We start from the raw sequence: 23,385 nt of genomic DNA, 5'->3' as shown, positions 1-23,385 counted from the left end.
ACCCCTCTTGTCCTATAACCCCCTACCAGAGGAAACAACTTTGCTTTCTAATCTGTTGAGGCTTTTTAACATTTGGAATGTTTCTATGAGATCCCTCCTCATTCTCCTGAACTCCAGGGAATACACCCAAGAACTGCCAGACATTCCTCATACTTTCATTCCTTGAATCATTCTCATGAACCTTCTCTGATGTCAGTATATAATTTCTAAAATAAGGAGCCCAAAACTGCACACAATACTCCCAAGTGTGGTCTCACTAGTGCCTTATAGAGCCTCAACATCACATCCGTGCTCTTGTATTCTATATCTCTAGAAATGAATGCCAGCATTACATTCGCCTTCTTCACAACTGACTCAACCTGGAGGTTAACCTATGGGGTATCCTGCACAAGGACTCCCAAGTCCCTTTGTGTTTAGAATTCTCTCCATCTAAATAATAGTCTGCCAGTTTATTTCTTCCAAAGTGTATGACCATACACTTCCCACATTCTATTTCATTTGCCACTTCTTTGCACATTCCCCTGAACTATCTAAGTCTGTTTCCTCGACACTACCCATTCCTCCACCGATCTTTGTATCTTAGGCAAATTTAGACACAAATTGGCTGCCTGATAGGAGCTTTTTTCAAAAGCCAAGTATGCAACATCCAGATTCTTTTATCTATCCTGCTTGTATTTCCTTGCCCAACAGATTTGTCAGGCAAGATTTTCAAATTTCAAGGTAAGGAAACTATTAATTACCATGGAAGGCATACAATATAATTTCCTTTCTTCTGCCTCCATCCCCTCTTGAATAGTGGAGTCACGTGCAATTTTCCAGTCCATCAGCATCTCGTGATCCTTGAAAGATTACTAATGCTCCACTTTTTTATAAACTTGTTTCAAAATGCTGGTATGTCATCCATTTGGTCCTCACAACTCATCTACATTTGGACCTTTCAGGTCTCTAGCACCTTCTTCCTACCAGTAGTAACTGCACCCACTTCTGCCCTGATACTCTCAAGCTAGCAGCACACTGCTGGCATCTTCTACAGTGAAGACTGATGCAAAACTCAGTTCATCCATTTCTTTTGTCCTGTTACTACTGCACCACCATCATTTTCCAGTGGCCTGATATCTACACTGTTAATCTGGCAAACCACTTTAGCCAAGAAATCAGTCACCATGATCACCTACTTCATACTACATACCATATCTGAAATACTGTCCAGCTTGCCTTCATAGTTCATCTTCCCCCCCCCCCCCCCCCCCGGCTTTTTTAGTTCCCTTCTGTTGGTTTTAAAAAGCTTCACAGTAAATTAATCATGTGCTCCTTCGGTTTTATATTGCCTTTGACTTCCTTTGTCACCCATGGCTGTCTTCCTACCTTTAGAATACTTCTTTGGGGTGCATCTATCCAATTTGCTCCCAAAAACTCCAGCCATTGCTATTCTGCAGAAATCCCTGCTAGTTTAACTGGCCAAAAGGCACATTCACTCAAGGCCAAAATAGTTTAATGCTGGATCCAATAGAAGTGGCAAGGTCCTGCTGTACCTTGCATTCAAATTCACCAAGGGAATGGATGGCTGTCAATATTTCTTGGCATTTTGCCTTTTTAGGAAGATGGCATTTATCCCAGGATAGCACAGTAAGCAAAACAGTAGTAGAGGCCTTAAGAGAACACTAGAATAATCAATATTGCTCCTTTCAAAGGAAAGGGGAATTATTGGGCTTTACACCAGTACAGGTAGGGTCAAGCATAACAGCTTTGTGCAGCAGGTGTAGAGGCCTTTTCACAAATTTGACTGAGGTGATTAAAGTAACTAAGGGTGACAGTCACATGGGATACTTGAGTTTACATTAGATGCAAAAATCAGCTGTCAGTGGTGGCAAGTGTTCCTGAGATCAGTGTTCTATAATGATCAGGCATGTTTGCACATACTACAAACTGGAAGGCAGCAAATGATACCTGACAGAGCAGGAGTTTAAGCTAGATGCAATTTGTGAGGGAAAGTATACAATAAATGACAGGACTCTTAAGGAAATTTACATAGAGGGACCTTGGGCACAAGCCTGTAGCTCCCTGCAAGTGCAACACAAGTGGATAGGGTGAAGATCGTTCCTTTCTTCTGGCAGGGAGAGCACAAATCCAGATACACCTACATACGAGAATCTGGTATATGATCACTGACATATCATGAAATTTGGTTTGTGCCACCAGGCTAGTGCAATACAAAATACAGTAAGAAATAAATCAAAAGTAGCATTTATCCAACTTTCAGAAATCTGATGGCAGAGGGGAAGCAGCTGGAAGATGGCAGTACTAAGAGAGCATGTCCCAAGTGGTGGGGTTCTTTTAGCCATCCCACCTTTTTCAGACATTTGTCTTTAAATGATTCATCTTTGGTTAGGGGATATTTGAAGTATCACATTATAGATACAAAATGGAGCAGATGCAAAAGTTTTAACAGGACATCACCTGCATTAGTGTAGTAACTACAAGTTCAAACTTGGTTTTGTTTAGAGCTGAGACCAAGGAACAATTTGATATAAAATTACTTTCCATCACAATAGGCTTTTTCTTTGAAACATGGTGAAATAAATCTTAAAGGTGTTGGCTGACACTGACTTTTCAATCATTCCCAGTTTACTCTCGCACACACCCAGAACTGGAGCAGTAGATCCATGGATCAGAAACCCCAGCTCTCACCACGTGTCTGGAACAGCAACATGTTCACTTAAAACCAGCAGTAGAAAGGTAAATTAAGTATCATTTTCAAGATGGTGGGGGGGAAAAGAAAGAAATCCAAAGTGACAGTTGGAAGGTGAAACCAGGAGGAGGGGGAAAGGGGATGTACAATAAAGTGGGGGGGGGGGAAAGAAGAGGAGGAAGGAAGATGCAGTATTACCAGAAGTTCACAAAAATCAATGTTCATCCCATCAGATTGGAAGCTACCCAGAAAGAATAAAGGTCTTGTTTCTCCACCCCTCATCACAACAATAGAGGCAACAAAGTGGCCTCATCACAACAATAGAGGCAGCCAAGAATAGACAAATTGGAATGGGAAGTGGGATTAAAATGGTTGGCCACCGGAAGATCCTGCTTTTTTTGGGCATACAGAGCACTGGGAGACCACTTTACCAAGCACCAATCTACACCAGGTCTCATCAATATACATGAGACTACACTGGGAGCACTGAACCAATATGGGACCCCAACAGACTCACAGGCAAAGTGTTGCTTCACCTAGAAGAACTCTTTAGGGCCTTGAATGGTATGAGGGAGGAGGGGCGGGAGGAGGGGCATGGGGAGGTGCAGCACTTTGTGTATTGAAATGTTTTAAAGCAATATTATATTAGAGGGAGGTCAACTAAAATCAAGGGACAAAATTGAATAATCAAGTCCAATGCTAATCTCCATTCAAATCTAATTCCAGTAAGCTTGGCAACACTTTAATGCTTTAATTTATCCAGCCCAAGATAATTCTTTATAATACATTCTTTATAGAAAATAAATTTGCTTGTTATTAACTCAGTATTTGAGACAGAGGCCACATGAAAGCCCACTTATTGCCTCAAGTTTGGTCACAAGAGGAAGAAATAAGCTCTCCCACTGCACAAGGAAAATTAAGAGTAGAGACCACAATTAAAAGTGACAGTTTCTTTAATTCTTGCATCCAGTTGAAGTTTATGCCATTAATACACAAGCTCCTCCAACTTCTTTGATTTTCTCTTCAGCTTTCCTGCTGAAGAACTTAGCCTTGACAATGACCGGCTGTTTTGGAAGTCTTCCTTTGCCCAAAACTTTATAGTAACCCTGAAAAACAAAAACAAGATCATTAAAAAAAAGAAACAATTTCTTCCCAACTTAAACCTCTTAACGTAGTACCTCTGATTTAAAAATCAGGTCAAAGAATGTATCCAAAACAAAAACATGTAGTTCTATGTTAAAAAGAGTTAAGTGTGCTTATATTTTTTTTTCCATTTGCTCCTCACAGCACTCAAGGTTAATTTATAATTACTGTATTACAAAAAGTTGTTTTGATAAAAGATAAATGGATCTAACAACTAAAATCATCCAAAGAGCCTCTCAAAGGTTAATAAAGCAGGCCAGAATCTAAACAAAATCAACTTCTGTAAAACAGGACAGTACCAGATGGTAAAGGCTATTAAGATGCCATTTCTTATTTTGCACATGAATATACACAATTGATCACAATTAAAACTGAGAATGGAATTACATTAAAAATAATGTAAGAATGGAAACTGGCCAAAGGAGAATAGGATAGCTTTAATGAATACCACAGAGGTCATTCATTCTGTTAACCTTTTGATTCTGACTGGGCAATGTGCTAACACCTTTTTACAGCAAATGCTACTCAAATGTTTACTGATTTAGAATACAGAACAATACAGTACAGAAACAGGGTACCAGCTAAAAGCAAACCAAAATCATCCTGACACTAATCTCTACCTACACATTGCCCATATCCATCCAACTTCCTTACATCCATGCGCCTTATCTAAACATCTCCTAAAAAAGCCTCCAATTTATTTTCCTCTACCATCATACAAGGCAGTGCATTCCAGGTATCCAACACAGAGTATTAAAAAAAAATTGCCTCTCACACCCCCTTTGAACCCTCTGCCTCTCACCTACAATGCATGCCCTCTGTTTATTGAACATTGTGCCCTGGGAAACATACTCCTCGTCTACCCTATCTGCACCTCTCAATATACCTCCAGATCTCCCCACAGACTACAAACTTAATTTCCCATGTAATGAGATCTCCGGAACACTGCTGTCCAAAACATACACTAGCAACTTTTACTACAATCGGTTAAAAAATGGAAATTCTTATCTGATACCAATGACAAAAGGCATTTAAGGTTACTTGTATGCATTTCACCAATAGTTTTACCGAAACAGATTCTCAATTTAAACTGACAAACTGATTGCACTGACAGATGAATTGGGGACATTGGAACAGATAAAATGTAATAATTACATGTATCCATCTATCACTGAAGGTCACACAGAAGCTTGCATTGAAATGCTACTGCACAGGCCAAATCAATGAGTGACAATCAAAAGCAATGGCATACAAATCTAAAGCTCAAATCCAAATTATAATCTAATAAAAATCTGTTTTCTGGCCATATCATGGGTCAATTAAAAAAAAACAGGTTTCTTGAAGAGTCTTATCCTTGGTAAGAGGAGTTTAAAAGGAGAGCGCTATAGAGTGGGTGTTGGAGGAGTGAGGCGACGGAGTAGGAAGGCTTGGGCTCAACAGGGCTTCAGTGATAATGGGTTGAGGTGAGGCAGGCTGCCCTTCTGTGCTCAGTGTCAGATGTGGTCCAGGAGACTCCCAGCATCTTTTCCAGGTGCGTCAAGCTGCAGCTTCTTAGGGACTGCATTAGGGAACTGGAGATGCAGCTCAATGACCTTCATCTGGTCAGGAAAAGTGAGATGATAGAAGAGCTATAGACAGGTAGTCATACCGGGGCCTCAGGAGAGATAGGTGGGTAACAGTCAGGAGAGGGAAGGGCAAGAGCACCCCTGTGGCTGTACCCCTTGAGAATATGTACTCCTGCTTGAGTACTGTTTAGGGAGTGTGAGAACAGCCTACGTAGGGGAACCAACAGCGGCCATGCCTCTGGCACAGAAGGGCAGGAAAAGGAAGAGGATGGCAGCAGCAATAGAGGACTCTATAGTTAGGGAGTCAGACAGGTGATTCTGTGGACATAGGAAGAAGTAGGGTTTGCCTCCCAGATGCCAGGGACTGGGATGTTTCTGAACTCGTCCAAGATATCCTGAAGTGGGAAGGAGAACAGAGAGGTTGTGGTACATATTGGTACCAACAACATAGGCAGGAAAAGGGGGGAGGTCCTGAAAGCAGATTACAGGAAGTTAGGAAGGAAGTTGAGAAACAGGACCACTGGTCCATCTCAGGATCACTGCCTGTGCCACGTGACAGTGAGTATAGAAATAGAGTTAAGTAGAGGATAAAACGAGGCCAGCAACTACAGAACAAGAATGTTCTGCACAGGAGCCTCAAGAAAGCTGACATTGCTCCATCAACATGGGAGGATCTGGCTCAAGATCACTCACAGCGCAGGGACACCATTGGGAAAAGCATGGACGCTGCTGAGAACAAGCTCGTAGAGGCAACAGATGAAAGGCATAGGAAGCACCCCAATAGAGCTTCTGCCCCTGCTGCCCCTCCAGGATGCACATCTCAAACCCCACTAACTGACTGAAAGAAACTATCATCCTAAGGGATGGATAGCTAGAGAGAGGATGAGGGATTGGAGCAAGGGGCAGGAATGACCTGTACACAAAAAGAACAGGTTGCACTTGAATCCCGGGGGACCGATGTCCTGGCAGGGAGGTTTGCTAAGACTATTGGGGAGAGTTTAAACTAGGATTGCTCAGGGGTGGGAACCAAACTAAAGAGACAGAGGAAAAGGCAGTTAACTCACAAATAGAGGAAGCTTGGAGACAGTGTGAGAGGGAAGATAGCCAGGTGATAGAAGGGTCATGTTCAGACCAATGGCTTGAAATGTGTCTATTTTAATGTAAGAAGCATCATGAACAAACTGGATGAGCTTAGAGCATGGATCAGTACATGGAGCTATGACGTTGTGGCCATGAGAGACTTAAGATGGCTCAGGAGCAGGAATAGTTATTTTGAGTGCCAAGCTTTAGATGTTTCAGAAAGGACAGAGGGAGGCAAAAGAGGTGGGGGCGTGGCACTGCTGATCAGAGATAGTGTCATGGCTGCAGAAAAGGAGCAAGTTGGAGGGATTGTCTACCGAGTCTCTGTGGATGGAAGTTAGAAACTCTACTGGTTGTTTTTTTCTATATAGACCACCCAATAGTAACAAGGACATCGAGGAGCAGATAGGGAGACAGATTCTGGAAAGGTATAGCAACAGGGTTGTTGTGATGGGAGATTTTAGTTTCCCAAATATCAATGGGCATGTCCCAAGAGCAAGGGGTTCAGATGGGATAGAGTTTGTTAGGTGTGTTCAGGAGGGTTTCTTGACAATTATGCAGATAAGCTTACAAGAGAGGCTGTACTTGATCTGGTATTGGGAAATGAATCTGGTCAGGTGTCAGATCTCTCAATGGGAGAACATTTTGGAGATAGTGATCACAGTGCTATCTCCTTTACCATTATATTGGAGAGGGATAGGAACAGACAAGTCAGGAAAGTATTTAATTGGAGTAAGGGGAAATATGAAGACATCAGGCAGGAACTTGAAAGCATAAATTGGGAACAGATGATCTCAGGGAAATGTGGCAAATGTTCAGGGGATATTTGCGTGGGGTTTTGCTTATTAAATACATTCCAATGAGACAGGGAAAGGATGGCAGGGTATAGGAAACCATGGTGTACAAAGGCTGTTTAAATCTAGTCAAGAGCTTACGAAAGGTTCAAAAAAACTAGGCCATGATAGAGATCTTGAAGATTATAGGGCTAGCTCAAGAAAAATTAGGAGAGCCAGAAGGGGCCATGAGAAGGCCTTGGTGGACAGGATTAAGGAAAAGCAAGGCATTCTTCAAGTATGTGAAGAACAAGAGGATAAGATGTGAGAGAATAGGACCAATCAAGTGTGACAGTGCAAAAGTGTCACTTTTGCCAGAGGAGATCGCTGGATACTTAATGAATACTTTGTCTCAGTATTCATTACAGTAAAGGATCTTAGCAACTGTAGGGATGATTTACAGAGGATTGAAAAGCTTGAGCACACATATTAAGGGAGAGGATGTGCTGGAGCTTTTGGAAAGCATGAAGTTGGATAATTCACCGGGACCAGATGCAATGTACCCCAGGCTAATGTGGGAGGTGAGGGAGGAGATTGCTGAACCTCTGGCAATGATCTTTGCATCATCAATGGGGATGGGAGAAGTTCGAGGTTTGCGGATGTTGTTCCCTTATTCAAAAAAGGGAGTAGAGATAGCCAGGAACTTGTAGACCAGCAAGACTTACTTCAGTGTTGGTAAATTGATGGAGAAGATCCTGAGGCAGGATTTATGAACATTTATGGAGCTCAGAAAAATAGAGGGCTATGGGTAATCGTAGGTAATTTCTAAGGTTAAGGACATGTTCAGCACAGCTTTGTGGGCCGAAGGGCTTGTATTGTGCTGTAGGCTTTCTATGTTTCTAAGCACAACTAGGACGCAAATATATTAATAGAAGTAGTATATGTCGCAGAGTTAATCATGTCACTAATTTGGTGACTGACTGCACTATCAGGGAGCTACAGCCAGTGAATAGTATCAGTAATTACTCTTCGAGAACTCTAGCACATCAAGACAACGGAAAGTGTAAGGATGTGACTCTAGCCTCGAATTGTAGAACAATTGTCTGCTGAAAGCCCTGCACCAGATGCCTCTACACACATCACTGCGGCTTTCCTCCAACCGCAGAGCCACATGAGCTAGAAACTGTGCAGACCTAAATTATACCAAATATGGAAGTCAGAATCTATTGCAAAGTATACATGTGTATGATAAAAGCAATTAGCCCAAGTCACAAGTGAACACGTCTGTGCATCGCTAATTAGAAACACAAAAAACCGACAGCACAATACAGGCCCTTTGGCCCACAAAGCTATACTGAACATGTCCTTACCTTAGGAATTACCGAGGTTACCCATAGCACTATTTTTCTAAGCTCCAGGTACCTATCCATGAGTTTCTCAAAAGAAACCCAAAATATCTGCCTCCACCACTGTCATTGGCAGTCCAAAGTAATTGCACCAGTTACCTTATTTCATTATCTCTGCAAATTACTCTAAAGTGTCTAACAGCTACACCCCCCCATTCGTTTTTCTACTTAGCTCGGGTGAGTAATTTTGCACTAACAGAAGCACACCTTCGTGGTGGGAGGATGCGTAAATGCTACACAGTAGTCACTGGTGCCATGAACCAGGTATATTAACTGCTCTAGCACCATGCCATTATGTGATTCTTTTCTGAAAAAACTAGACACAGATTACAAAATTCAGGACTGAAATCACAAAAGGGCAAAAAGATCAGCAAAAGGAATACAAGTGGAATAGGGAAATGTGTTTGCATGCATTGACAAAAGAAAGGATGGGGGGGGGGGGGGGGGTAAAAAACAAGTGCCAGATAAATGGAATGTCAGAACAAAACAAAGTCATACATAATATTTAAATTGGTGTTACTGATAACATTACATCAGCAAATGTATTAAAAGTCCAGGAGGGGAGAATGAAGGAGCACATGCGGAGCATTAAACTTCAGATCACCTATTCACTAATTCAAGAAGCCCAACTACTACCCACTGGCAACAAGGGTGCTGATGACTTCATGCATTGCACAAGGTAATTCATTTCTCTGACCCATCACTTACAACTTCCCCTAAAATTAGGAAAAAATGTGTACTACTTACTGCATGTACAACATCAATGACAGGGGCTGGTCCTTCCGGCTTCTTAGCATAGTTTAATCTGGTTTGTTCACTGACCAGTGTCCACAACTTATCCAGATTTATGGTAGGACAGAATAACTGGTTTTTCTTTAAATGGTAATGTCTCATACCAACTTTCCCAAAGTAACCGGGGTGACTGGAAAATATGGTAGATGAAAATCAAACTCAGAGCATTAAATAAACAAAACTTATACAAATTGTTTTGCTGCAACTAGTACTTCAAGAAAATTCAGTGTACTTCTCTCTATCCCCACCCATGTTCATTTACAAATATAACAATCATTAAAACCATAAAGGAATTATTTCTTCATTCCCATTTCATAGGGACAACTCAATTTATCTCAAATCAAACTCTAGGACAACCAATTTTGCTTTATTATTTGCATCTATTGAAAAGCTTTAGCTTCTGTTCATCTCTAACAATGAATTCAGATCAATGGGATGTCAACTAAAAATCTTTGCACCAACAGTAGTGTTGGGAGGGCAGAAAGGTATTTGGATCCAAGATTGGGAACGAGGTACATCCAAGGAAGGGTGATGGCAAACAAAGGGGCAAAATAAAAGCCAACTACCGTACAATTAGTCAGCCCCAATGTTCCTGCAGTGGGAGGGATTACACTGGCACCATTACTTTTGGAAATATTAGTTACAAGCCTGCATAAACGTTTGAAACTGAAAATATGGACCCTACCATTCTTTAACCATGCTCTAGGTGTGGTTAAATATTTCAATATGTAGTACTGGAACAGGTCCATGGGCCACCAGCTCTAGGCCAACCATTGTGTCCACTTATACTAATCCCACTTGCATGCATTCCTATACTTAGCTCATTCACCATCTTAAAAGGCATTTATTTTTGTCACCAACACCTCCTCTGGTAGCTATCAACTACTTTGTGAAAGATTTGCCCCTTAGATTTCCTTTAAAGCCATTCATCTGTATCGAGCCTTAGGCTGGACACCTCTGCCATAGGAGCTAGACTCTGGCTATCTACGCTCTTAACTTTGTGTACTTCACATTACCTGTGAGCCCTATCTGCTCTAGTCCCAGCCTGCCCAGATTTACAATAATCAGTTAATGTATCGTGAATTTTTTTCTGCATCTCCCAGTCTTAATCTCATCATTCTTGTGTACACAGAACCCAAAGTCTTGATCAAGAAACAATTTCCTAAGTTTTATACTCAATGCATCAATTAAAGCAAGCTTCATGGCCTTTTCACATACCCTGCCTACCTACATTAGCACTTCCATCATTCTGTTACTCCCCAGGGCCCTGTTGCTCACCACACACTGTCCTGGCTTATTTTACCAAAATACATTTGTATTCAATTTCAACTGCCATCTCCTTGCCCAATTCCCATTTAATCTTGAAGAACACTCCAATAACACACAAAGGCTCCTCCATTATACATTTCATCTTCAAAAAGATAACTTAAAATGAATCCTGCTTCTGACCTTCCAGATGAGCCTGTCCCTGTCTTGTGGATCCTCAAAGGCCTACCACCTCCAAAATAAAAAAAATCTAATTTCAGAGAGTCCTCCCCCCACCGAGACATGCTGATGACCCCCAATTTTGTCTTTATCTTTCCAAATGTAAGCTTCTTGCATTCCAAAAAACTTCTCCAGCATTGAAGCAAGGCTGACTGATTATTCCTACCCACCTTCCTTAAAATGCAAAATTTGTATCACCCAGTCTCCCCATACCTCAACTAATGAAGTTACAGAACTGCCAGAGAACTGGTAATCTCATCCTTTACTTCACAAAAACAACCAAGGATATATACTGCTGTCACTATCCAGACTTTTGTTTTAGGACATCTAATGTCCCCTCCTTTGTAAAGTTGATGTGTTCCAGCACATCACCGTTTCTGACCCTTCACCCCCCCCCAAACAATAGCTTCCATATCCTTCATGACAAATACAACAGGCAAATAGATCAATTTAGATATTCACTCACAGATTGCCAGATTGAGCTTTCAGGAATTTATCTCGCCTGCCAGGAGTATCTCATGGCCTTAATTCATTATGTTAACTGACTTACTCGGCACACTTCCCTTTCCTGACCAGACCCTCGGTATTTCTAGTTGACCAGTTTTCCACTAATCTTCTCCGCCTCACCCTCACTGCAACAGGTACACATTTGCCCAAACTCTTCCTTCTGGAAGAGGTCTTCAACTACGAGAGGCCTCTTCCAACCAACTTTTCACATTTCTTGTCTGGTACCATCAAAATTAGGACTTCAATAGAGGACAAGTTCTATCTCTCCCCAAGACTACCCTGAAATTAGAATATTTGCCACTTGCCCCAATGTGTTCAGCCTCACTGGGGTCAAGGTGTTGCCCCTTCTCCAGTAAAGCCATCTACATATTGCTTCAGTAAACTTTCCTGTCCCTTTCAATTCCTAATCCCAGTCAACATTAAAAAGTTATCTATTGCAAATTCATTATTCCTATAGCTTGCAAATTCCTACCTACATGCTCCCATAATTTCTGCTGGCTATTTGGGTCTTGCAGTACAATTTCAATGTTAAAATGGAAAGGGAGGGTAAAGTTATAACCACAAGACCTCACTGCACATATCCAAGATATCCTCTTGAAATACTGCTATGATTCAACAATGCATCACCCTCTACTCTTACCTCCACTTCTATCATACTGTAAGTATCACTACCCTGACGAGCTGCCACCCCTCAACCCCATTCCTGCAATATCACAATTCATGTATCCATGACTCATGTCACTAACTACCTGTCCAAATTTGGTAAAAAAGCCAAATTTACATTATAGTAAGATTACCACTAATCTTACTGTATCAAATCTGGAACATGGATCGGCACAAAAGCCCAGTTTCAATTAAGGGCTTGAAATCTCTGCCCCAGGCAAACCATTTTACCTTCGGGCTGTACATGTTAACACATTTCAGGAGCACAACAGAAATTACTAATAGTCATATCCACTTGAAATTTTCTATTCAGTGAAATGGGAAGAAAAAAAATTATGCTGTAGAAGATCTCAGCCAAACCCAAATGCAACACTGCGAATCTGCAATACATTACTGAAGAGCAAATCCAACATTCATTACCAACCTTTAATAGCAGTCTCACAAAAGTAGCATATATTAATTAGGAAAAATAAATCAATTTTGATTCCAAGTTATCAGACATGTTGAATTCCAAAACCAATTTACAAGAATGCCAAAACAGGTAGGGGAAAAAGAAACAACAAAATAAGGACTTAAAGGTATGCATTGAGGGGACACAAAGATTCTGCAGGTGCTGGAAATCTTGAGCAACACAGAATTCTGAATGAACTCTGCAGATATCTATAGAAGGGGAAATCAGCAGTTGATATTTCAGGCCAAAACTATCAGGACTAAGACAGAAGCCAGAATTAAAATTTAAGCAGACAAGAGCACAAGCTAACAGGTAATAGGCAAGTTCAGGTGAGAAGGCAAGCTCCAATTTAGTTTCAGATAACCAACGATAAGTAACAAATAAAGCTACCATTTGCATAGCACATTGTATTAGACAATTTAGGTGTCCTTCAAACACATATAGAAGGGAGTAACAGTCAACATTTCAGGTTAAAATCCTTCATCAGTTCTGGAAAGGAAGAAGCCAGAACCTGATCCAGGCTTCATTTCCCTTTCTTGTTCAGTTTAGAGGGGTCTCGGCCCCAAATATCAACAGTTTATTCCTTTTTGTAGATGCTCTGACACGCTGAGCTTGTTCAGCAATTTTGCAGGTTGCTCTACATTTCCAGCATCTGCAGGATCTGTGTGTAGAAATTTTTCCTATGTAGTTTTGTTCTTACTGTCGAGATGCAGTTCAATCAAAAGATTACCAATGTTGAACAGAGTCCAATGAATAAAGTTAACAGTCCATCATTAAGTACTGCAAGCGATCAGAACAACAAGGAGCCCCAGGATCCAATTCAAATCTTTGTAAATTTTGAATGTCGAACAACTTGAAAGGGCAGTGAAAAGAATAAACAGCTAAAATGTTGAAATCCATACTACTGAAAAACTAACTGATTTTTAATAGTTAAGGCAACCAGCTTTTGAAACAGTACATTTCATTTTGAGACAGCATGTTTCTTTAACACGTCTTTACTCTTGCTATCAATAATCCTATCAATACCACATGCTACAATATTCCCACTTCATTGATCAAAATACTTAATTGTACAATACATACTATTTATCAAAGTTGATTCTGTGGTGATGCATTCCACCAGCATTGCCTCGGCCTCCAGGATGCTTCCTGTGTTTGCCTTAAATGACAAAATACCATTAAACACCCATTATTTACAACTCATACAGTAGATTCTGGTTCATTGGGACACAATCTGGACTAGTACATTTTGGCCCAAGTTATCTGAAATTTCTTTGAAATCGTTAGATACAAGACTAACTACCACTTAATTGAGTAACAAATTATATTTAAATGAAGTACAGAAATTGTAACACTACTATTAAGCAATGCATTAGCTTCTAATAGTTATCAGAGGAATTCATCCAGTGCATTACTGTGTTCTTTTGATCCACTAAATTAAAAAAGCAGATACCTCATGCAGATAATGGACTGCCTTCAATGCTTTGACAATTGCATCCTCCAAGTCTTCATTATCATTGTAATATTCAAGATGATTGTCAATATTTCCCAAATTCTTTGTAGTTCCTAATTTCATTTTCACTCCTGGTCATTGCTAAATTTTGAAACTTCAATGAACAAGCCAGCTCTGAACTGTCTTACTACTTACTTCTTGTCAACTATCTCTGCTTTTTAAAGCAGAAAACACACACAACTGACACTATTTCAAAACTGTTTGCTCCAAGCAGCTGCCCTGATATACATACATACACTATATATGCATAAACACAAAAAGACTGGAATTTTTGACTCACCAATACGGCCATGACCGTGGCTAACGTGCCCTCGCAGCTTCCTGGTTTTCCTAAACCTAGTTGGCTGAAAGAATTTAAAATATTTAAGTCATTGACAATCAAATACCCTCACATCATTTGCATTTTATGGTGCACGTACTTTTAACTGCAGAAATATGAAATATCATACACTTGCTAGATAATACCACTACTGATGCAAATTGAATTCACCACTCATATTAGCAATGTGCATTTTAAAGGTAAAAAGTATGAAGTTATCCAACTAGTCTTTGATTCCAAGCAAAACACCCTGCAGAAACATTAAGATTCTACATGGATAATGGAATGTGTGGTGCACTTGTGAACACCCCCCAGTACATCCTTGGGCAAAAAAATGCATTTCACTGCATGTTTCAATGTCAACCATTATTAAATAAATTCAAATCTGCATTCACCAAACCACAGTACACCACTACTAAGTTACTTGACCAACATTACAATGATCTGAGACACAAATAATGACCTTATGGCTTTTGATATTTTCCTCTTCACACTAGATTACCATTCTCAGTGATCAAGAAACAAAATTGAAATCAGCATTTTCCCATTACCATCTATATTCATGCATCACAATGAACAGAAATCCAACTTAAAACAAACCTCAATTACAATTGGAATTCAGTTAATATGAAGTGAACTCAAAACGCATATCTGCATATTAAAATAAACAATCCTTACACCCTTCTAACAGCACTCAGTTACATTTCCACTTCACTTCCAGTCTCTAAGTTAACAAACCAGGTGGACGTCAAAAACATCAGCCACCTTACAGCAAGGCACGATGGGCCCAGTAGATACTTTACTGACCCCAAAGTAATAATTACAGTAGCCAACTCTCGTTTCTATTTCTCATTGTTTTAAACACATATCCGACTGATCCTTCCCGACGAGACTTTATGGCAACAACTCCGAACATCCCAGAAACAATCATTCGATTTAGAACTCTATTCCAATCATCCACGACCAGATAATGAAAGTTCTAACAAATACGATTGTTTATTGCTCCTTTTAGACTCCCGGCATTTAGTTAATTAAACGACATTATGTTCATGCGCGAAGCTCTAATAAAAACTGAGTTTGAATGTGCTCGAGAATCAGTCAGAAGGTGAACCACTGCAATAGTTTGCAGACCTGCCCATCTTTGTACATGCAGGAAGGAAATTTGTTACTAGAGCAAGATTCTGTTGGATGAATGAGGTTTATAGTTCGCCAGGAGAACAACGCAGGAACCTACAGCATCGAGGCACCACTGAGTTCTGCCGCGGGGAGAGAAGGTCAATGCTCTGCCTACGAATGGAACCAAAACCCCGCGCTTCTGAGGACTAGGCCGCGAGTACACGGCGGCGAAGCTAATTTTCACCACATTATACATAACCCTTGACTGAAATAACCACCCATGCTGTCCAGAGAAGACGCCATAAGAATTACTACAGGTTATGTCCTAATCGAATGGCGCCGAGCGACCGATGCCGCCGGATTCAAAGCACTTAGATCGGTGCCAACTAACTAGCAGTACCTACCATCTTGGCTTGTGACGTAAAGAGGAACGAGAATGGAAGTCTCGCGGATTTATTCGAGATTTGGCAGAGTTGGAGAGCGCCTGCGCTACGTTGTCTTAATTATTCAGTCTGCGGGGCGGAGCTATCTGGTGGGGGAATCGTTGAGGCTCCAAACTGAACGAGATTAGACGGTGCTTGCAGTTTAAAATGTAATTTATTGCAAATAAGCCCTTTAGAGGACACGAGAGTATTCTGTCTGGCACATGGAGATGTTGATAGATGTGAGTGGTTCTGCTTGATAGGATGAGTCATAGAATAATATATCATGGAAAAAGGTCCTTCGGTCCCAAAGGTCTCTGCCAGCCACGACATGTTAATTAGTCCCGGTTGCCCGTGTTCAGCCCATAACCCCTACACGTCCTTACGCTTCCGTGTACCGTCAAAATGCCTTTTAAATGTTGCAATCGTACGCACCTCGACCACTTCTTCTGGCAGCTCATTCCCAGCACCCATTACCCATCAAGAAATTACCTCTCCGGTCTCAAATAAACGCGCCTCTCTTATATCTGTGCCCTTTAGTTTTAGCCCACCAAACCTGGGGGAAAAATTCTGACATTCACTTATCCATACCCCTCATGATTTTAGGAATTTATATGAGGTCACTAATATGCTCCAAGGAGTAAAGGTCCAGCATGAACGAACTCTCCCTATAACTCGGGCCCTCAGACCAGGCAGCGTTCTCATAAATCTGCCCTCTCCCATTTGATGATTTCTTTCCTATTACAGGGTGGTCATAATTGTACACAATATTCCAAGTGTGGTCTCAGCAAGGATAGATTTAACTGCAAGATAATTAACCTCTTCCTAAAGTCAAAGCCCTAACTGACAAGGGCCAGCAAGCTATACGCAATGTAACACTTTCGCGAAAGTTTCAAATCTCTTACTACTTTTCCTTTCAGTTAGTCCTGACAAAGGGTCTCGGCCCGAAACGTCGACAACACTTCTCCCTATAGATGCTGCCTGGCCTGCTGTGTTCCACCAGCATTTTGTGTGTGTTGTTGTTTGAATTTCCAGCATCTGCAGATTTCCTCGTATTTTACGTCAATATGTACCTTTAATGTTTCACTGATTACACAATGCATGAAGATTCATAACAGTGTTACAGCTAAGTGAGAGATCTTTTGGATTCTTCTGGACTTGGAGCCCACCTCTGAAGGGGAGTAAATTCTCCCTATTTAATCTATGTGAATCCGTTATCATTTCCAATGCTACTTCATTATGTTTGCTTACTTAAGTCCATCACCCCTATGGGGACAAAGGCCGACAACAGCAGCTCTCCAGGGCCAGTCTTTCAAGTTGTCACCAGTTGTAACTTATCTGTAAAGACCCTTCCTCTCCCAGGGATGAGCTCTTTGGAGCTTCTGGTGGCATTTCTGTAGTTCTGGGTTATTCCAGGATGAGGTTGCTAGCCCCATAACCAACCCTCCTCCTTTCACAGTCGGGCTTGGGACCATCCTTGGCAGAGTACTTTGTTTTTGTTTTATGTTAAATTTCGGAGTCCTGTTCTCTTCACTGGTTTACTTGTCTTTTTATAGGCTTAATTCCTTAATGTTTACACTTCTGAGCTGTATCATCAAAAAATAGATTCTTGCCCTACACAGCCTTCTCTCATTAGTTACTGTAACATAAACCATAATGAAGTTTATAAGCAGTTCCATCTGCTGATCCATTCCAAAATAACCGATGGCTATCAGTACAATCCATTCTGATAACTGGCCCTATCTTCTCCCTCTTCCAAACCAGCAAAGCTCGATGATGAAGCACTCCCATGAACTCCCAATCCTATTACCAATAAGCACAAATGCTAAATAATGATCTATTGAACCCATTAATCCCAACTTTGTTCTACCCTACTCAGATGAAAATCTTGCTCTGAGGGTTTGTGAGAAAAGGTCTTGTATACAGAAACCTGGTCAACTGGAAATTGAAATGTTCATTGTTTAATGAAGATCTTTTTGATTAGTCATCTTTATAAGTTCTGTCTATTTCTTGACAACTGTTTATTTTAGCCAGGTGAGAAGTTTTACATTAACAAAACACAAATTAAAATGTATGTGTTATAATCTTTATATCACATCAGTTGGAATAAAGAATTGATACAATGAATTTAATTAAAGGCGCTAATGAACCACTATGATATCTTCCATCTGATCTTGATCAGCTTTTGACACAACATTCACTATTTTGATTTTCCCACTCCCCTTACTCACTAATTCACCTTCTTTTGAACTTGCAATGTTTCTTTCACTAGGAACTGATCCTGGTGTGGTCACCAAACCTCCCAAAAAGGATGGTGCTGTTGTGGTCTGGTGAACTGGCCTCTATTTCGCAGACAGCAAATATCCGGTTTCAGACGCATCCTCATGAATCCATGAGAGAACATCAACTCTCTGTCTCAAGTCAGACACAAACTTCATTTCATTGGGCAAACTTCCCTTCATAACTTCCTACATTTTAGTCTTCCATCCTGTGTCCATACTGCCAGCTTCTACCTTCAGTCACAAAGCTCCTCCTAACAGGTCACTGCACTGGAGGTCTGGAAGTCAAAGCGTGAAGGACAAATGAGGCACGTGCGAGTCTGGAAGTCGAGGCGTAAAGTTCAAGCCCATGATTGGTGTGCCCCAGGTTTAATACCCAGACCTCAGCCAAGTCCGGAGAACAGAGCGGACATCAAAGTCCAGAACATAGTGAGTCCAGAGGTAGAAGCATAAAGATCACGGACAGAAGGCGAAAGCCCAAAGGGTGCGAGTCACGGGAGCCAGAGGTCCGTGTGAGTCTGGAAGTCTCTAACCCGTAGTTGGTGAGTAATGAAGTCTGAATTCGGAGGTCTGATGTTTGTGTGTCTTTGACCCTCCACTGCCAAGGACTGGAGGCTCAGAGATGGCCTGACCTGAGAAAGGTCTGTTTGTGTCTGTGTGAGACGCCGGGTAGGAAAGGGGCTTGTTTTGCTATTGTTGTCATGTGTTTTTAGTTGCTGTTGTTGCTCATGTTGTTTTGCTGAACATTGTGGGCATGCTATGTGGTGACACTAGCACATCCTTGTGTGTGTTGGTTGTTAATGCAAATACCATATTTTACTGTTTGTTTTGATTTACATGTGATCAATCAATCTGAACCTGAATCTGTCCAAGCATTTCCATCAGGACAGATCCAGTGCTCCAACATTTCCTTATTCCCCCGTCCCAAACTTATTTCACTCAGACTTAATGTTAACTTTCCTCCCTTGGCCTGGCCTATTTCGAGTTCTATCCGTGATGTAGACTGATAGAGATTTACAGTCCAAAAGCAGGCTTTTCAAGCTATTACATTTGCACTAACCATCTGTGATGCTATTGGATTTGCTGTCCACAAAGTTCTGAATTCAGACGAAGACCCATCCACCCGCCACCCGACTCGGGATAGGGTTCCCCTTGTCCTCACCTACCACCCCACCAGCCTCTGGGTCTAACATATAATTCTCCGTAACTTCTGCCACCTCCAACGGGATCCCACTACCCAGCACGTCTTTCCCTCCCCCACTTTTTGCATTCTTCAGGGATCACTCCCTACGCGACTCCCTTGTCCATTCGTCCCCCCCCCATCCCTTCACACTGATCTCCCTCCTGGCACTTATCCTTGTAAGCGGAACAAGTGCTACACCTGCCCTTATACTTCCTCCCTCACCACCATTCAGGGCCCCAGACAGTCCTTCCAGGTGAGGCAACACTTCACCTGTGAGTTGGCTGGTGTGGTATTTTGCGTACGGCACTCCCGGTGTGGCCTTTTATATATTGATGAGACCAGACACAGACTGGGAGAGCGTTTTGCTGAACACCTACACTCTGTCTGCCAGAGAAAGCAGGATCTCCCAGTGGCCACACATTTTAATTCCTCGTCCCATTCCAATTCTGATATGTCTATCCATGAACTCCTCTACTGTCAAGATGAAGCCACACTCAGGTGGAGGAACAACACCTGATATTCCTTCTGGGTAGCCTCCAACCTGATGGCATGGACATTGACATCTCTAACTTCCATTAATGCCCTTCCTCCCCTTCTTACCCCATCCTTTATCTATCTATCTATCTATTTATTTATTACCCCCCTTTTTTCCTCTCTCTGCCCCTCTCACAATCACTCCTTGCCTGTTCTTCATCTCCCTCTGGTGCTCCCCTCCCCCTTTCTTTCTCCCTAGGCCTCTCATCCCATGATCTTTCCCATTCTCCAGCTGTGTATCCCTTTTGCTAATCAACTTTACAGCTCTTAGCTTTATCCCTCCTCCTCCCACTTTCATATCTCTTACTATCTCTTCTTTCAGTTAGTCCTGACAAAGGGTCTCAGCCCGAAACGTCAACTGTACTTCTCCCTATAGATATGCCTGGCCTGCTGTGTTCCACCAGCATTTTGTGTGTGTTGCTTGGAGATCTTAGACCCCAGCTGATGTAGATAGCTACAGGTACCCTGACTAAAGAGAGGTTATATTGTAGCCAACTACTCTTAAAAAGCTAGATCACTTCCTGTGGTGAACTACATATACCTGTCTGGACACCCGCTGACTGCTTCTGTGGCTCCTCCCACAGACCCCGGTATAAAGGTGATTGAGGCCTGAGCCCAGCCCTCAGTCTCCAGGATGTAGTGTGGTGGTCAATTGCTGCTTGTTCTTTCTTCCAGTCAATAAAAGCTGCTATCTCACCTCACGTCTCAGAGAGTTATTGATGGTGCATCACTTCCCTGCTAATTCTTCACAATCAGTTTAGCTGCCAACCTCCCCTATTTGAACAGCTGGTCCCACAGTTTAAGATGTTGCTGATGAAGCACATCTTAACAAAACAAAACAAAATCTTAATCACACTTTTTCTCAGAAATGATCATTGCAATCAATAGCCTCTAATTTTCCTTTCGGAGCTGATGAATCGGCATTTCTGTGGTGTGAACTGAAGTCTCGAGGCTGCAGGATGGTTGCGACGTGGCGTGTATGGGCTGAATCGCCTTGGCTTGGCCCAGGCTCGAGAGTGGAAATAAGCCGCTGCTGGAGACGACTTGGAGGCCAGACGAGCAGTGGCAATGCAGAGTCAAAGTAGCAGGGTTCGATCCCAAGGGTTCATTGATTTAAGCACTGGGCTGAATTGGAAAAGTCGGGTAAGAGCCCAGGTTTGACAGCGAGTTACGACACAAGGTTTGGATAATTTCAGCACCGGGTCAGATTGAAAAGGTCAGGGTTTTGGGGCCGGAGGAGGGGGACGGCCAGGTCAGCTCTCTGCTCTGTTATGTTTACTCATCTCTGTGCTTGACTGACTTCGTGGCTGTGAACTCAATTTTGTGAACTTGAGTTCACAATGTTACTTGCTTACTTTTGTTGTCTGCACAGTTCGTTTATTTTTCTGTACACTGGGTGTATGAGGGTCTATAGGAGTGTCGACAAAAATTGACGCAAGTTTAATTACTTCTGATGTACACTTTATTAACTCGCAAACAAAATGGTGATGTTGTAAATAAATAAGATAGAAAACCACCCCCAAAATGTAATAACATACAATGTAACACGTAACATACATAGCAAACTTAACCCTTAACAGTCTGGGTGAATTATGCCTAATGAAATTAAGGAGTCCCTCCACATGCTCCCTGCACACCCCACCAGAATTCACCCAAGCAGACAAAGTCAAAAGAGCAGGGACCTGCAAAACTCGGTCGAACCTACTCCTGCCTTCACGGGCAGGTGCCAGGGAGGAAGGTCTGGAGGTGGGAGGCCGAACCCTCCATGGGGGCTGTGCCACTTCCACTGGAGAGTCTGGGTCCAAATGGGCAGGCTTGAGACAATGCACAGAAACACTGTCCCGGATGCCTCCAAAATCCAGTGTAAAAAACTTATCCCCTGCTTCCAACATGCTGAACAGGCCATCATAAGGTGGCTGCAGGGGGCCCCAATGTCCATCATGGTGCACAGTCACATATTCCACCTCTCGCAGGCCTGGCAATAGGCGTGACCGTGCCAGGCCATGCTGGATCGTGGACGCTGGAGTGAAAGATTTGGTGCTGCCCATAAAAGCCGACTGCTGCTGCGAAGTTGGGAGAAACTCTCCGAGCATGCGCAGGGGTTGTCTGAAAATGAGCTCTGCAGAAGAGAACTGACACCTTAGGGCCCGTCCTCAGGCCCAACATAACCCACAGCAGTCAGTCCTCCCAACAATTGTCAGTGAGGCATACATGGAGAGCTGCTTTCATTGAATGATGGAACCGCTCGAGGTCCAGTGCAGTTTGACCCTCAGATCACAGACAAACGCACACCAAAGCTCGGACCTAAACTGCAACCCTCAGTCTGAAGAGATATCTGACGGGTCACCAAACCGAGTGATCCATGAGCCAACGAACGCTCACGATGTCTCCGCAGCTAAAATGGATGACAGTGGCTCAGCCTCCAGCCAACATGTGGCTCTATCAATGATGGTGAGGAGGTAAGTAAACAAGTGGGACGGGGGCAACAGGCAACCAAATCCACATTCACATGGTCAAAACTCCACTCAGGGACTGCAAAAGAGCCAAAGGAGCCTTGGCATGTCGATGCACCTCCGTACGTTGACACACCAAACAAGCACTAGCCCAGTCCCTGGCTATTAATGTCTATAATCCTTGTAAAATTTAGAAATAGGTTTACTGGACCAAATTGGTACTCAGGGAAATACAGAATGGTGCAGGGATTTTAATGCACACAGAACATTGTGGGGAGAGCATGATGACATTCATGGGGCAGTGAGAGAAGAGCTTATGGAAAAGGAAAATCTGGTCTGTCAGTGGGACAAGAGTAAATCTTAATGCAGATTATGAATCAGCAATTGATTTAACATTACTTAACGCAGGGGTGGGCAAACTTTTTGACTTGAGGACCACAAAGGGTTCTAAAATTTGACAGGGGGGCCGGACCAGGAGCAGATGGATGGAGTGTTTTAGTAATACACCTCATAAGAGAAAATAAAATATCATGGGATATGTAGAAAGCATGTGCTTTAATTTCAATTGAAAATGAACAAATGCATTACAACAAAATATCTGTCTTTGAAGTCCCATGGTATTTAGCTATTTATTGAAATGACTTTTAAAACACTGAAAATTAAATGAATAAAATACAGCTTTTTTAATAGTAACAGTTATTATTTTAAAGCACTGAAAGTTCTGTTATCCTTCAAGGTATTATCATCATCACTCTCCTCCTGACTGTCTTTATTTCAAAAACGGTAGGAGATGCAGGTCTACTTGTCCTGCTCCTTCTTATTAAATTGTCCCCTGTGCCAAAACTCAACGACGACCCGCACAATGACAGAACAGTGAGAGCGCGCTAGTATGCGGAGCTCTGTGCTCGCAAATCCCCGCAGGCTATCTCCCTTAGCCGGAACGCTGGCTAATTGTGAGCCGGTTCGGATGTGCCAGGAAATGGGTCGCCACAAGGTCACAAAGTAAAGCGCA

General features: G+C 42.2%; 1 protein-coding gene and 1 non-coding gene across 2 annotated transcripts; both read right to left on the bottom strand.

Annotated features, from left to right (window-relative positions):
• Positions 1-3,425: 3,425 nt before the first annotated feature.
• Positions 3,426-22,013, bottom strand: LOC132397556 (large ribosomal subunit protein uL15-like). Its single transcript, XM_059976377.1, has 5 exons — positions 21,681-22,013; positions 14,348-14,411; positions 13,638-13,713; positions 9,404-9,578; positions 3,426-3,795 (listed from the first exon to the last, which is right to left on the bottom strand). The coding sequence occupies exons 1-5, from the start codon at positions 22,011-22,013 to the stop codon at positions 3,667-3,669; spliced, it is 777 nt and encodes a 258-aa protein (XP_059832360.1). The 3' UTR covers positions 3,426-3,666.
• LOC132397590 (small nucleolar RNA SNORA3/SNORA45 family) lies at positions 8,207-8,338 on the bottom strand. The gene has a single exon (XR_009513404.1). It is a non-coding gene; the product is annotated as a small nucleolar RNA SNORA3/SNORA45 family (small nucleolar RNA).
• Positions 22,014-23,385: the final 1,372 nt, after the last annotated feature.

This window comes from Hypanus sabinus, chromosome 7 (genome assembly GCF_030144855.1).
Source record: "Hypanus sabinus isolate sHypSab1 chromosome 7, sHypSab1.hap1, whole genome shotgun sequence".
Lineage (NCBI taxonomy): Eukaryota > Metazoa > Chordata > Chondrichthyes > Myliobatiformes > Dasyatidae > Hypanus > Hypanus sabinus.
The sequence above is the reverse complement of the archived record's forward strand: the minus strand, read 5'-3'. Positions and strand labels throughout refer to the sequence as shown.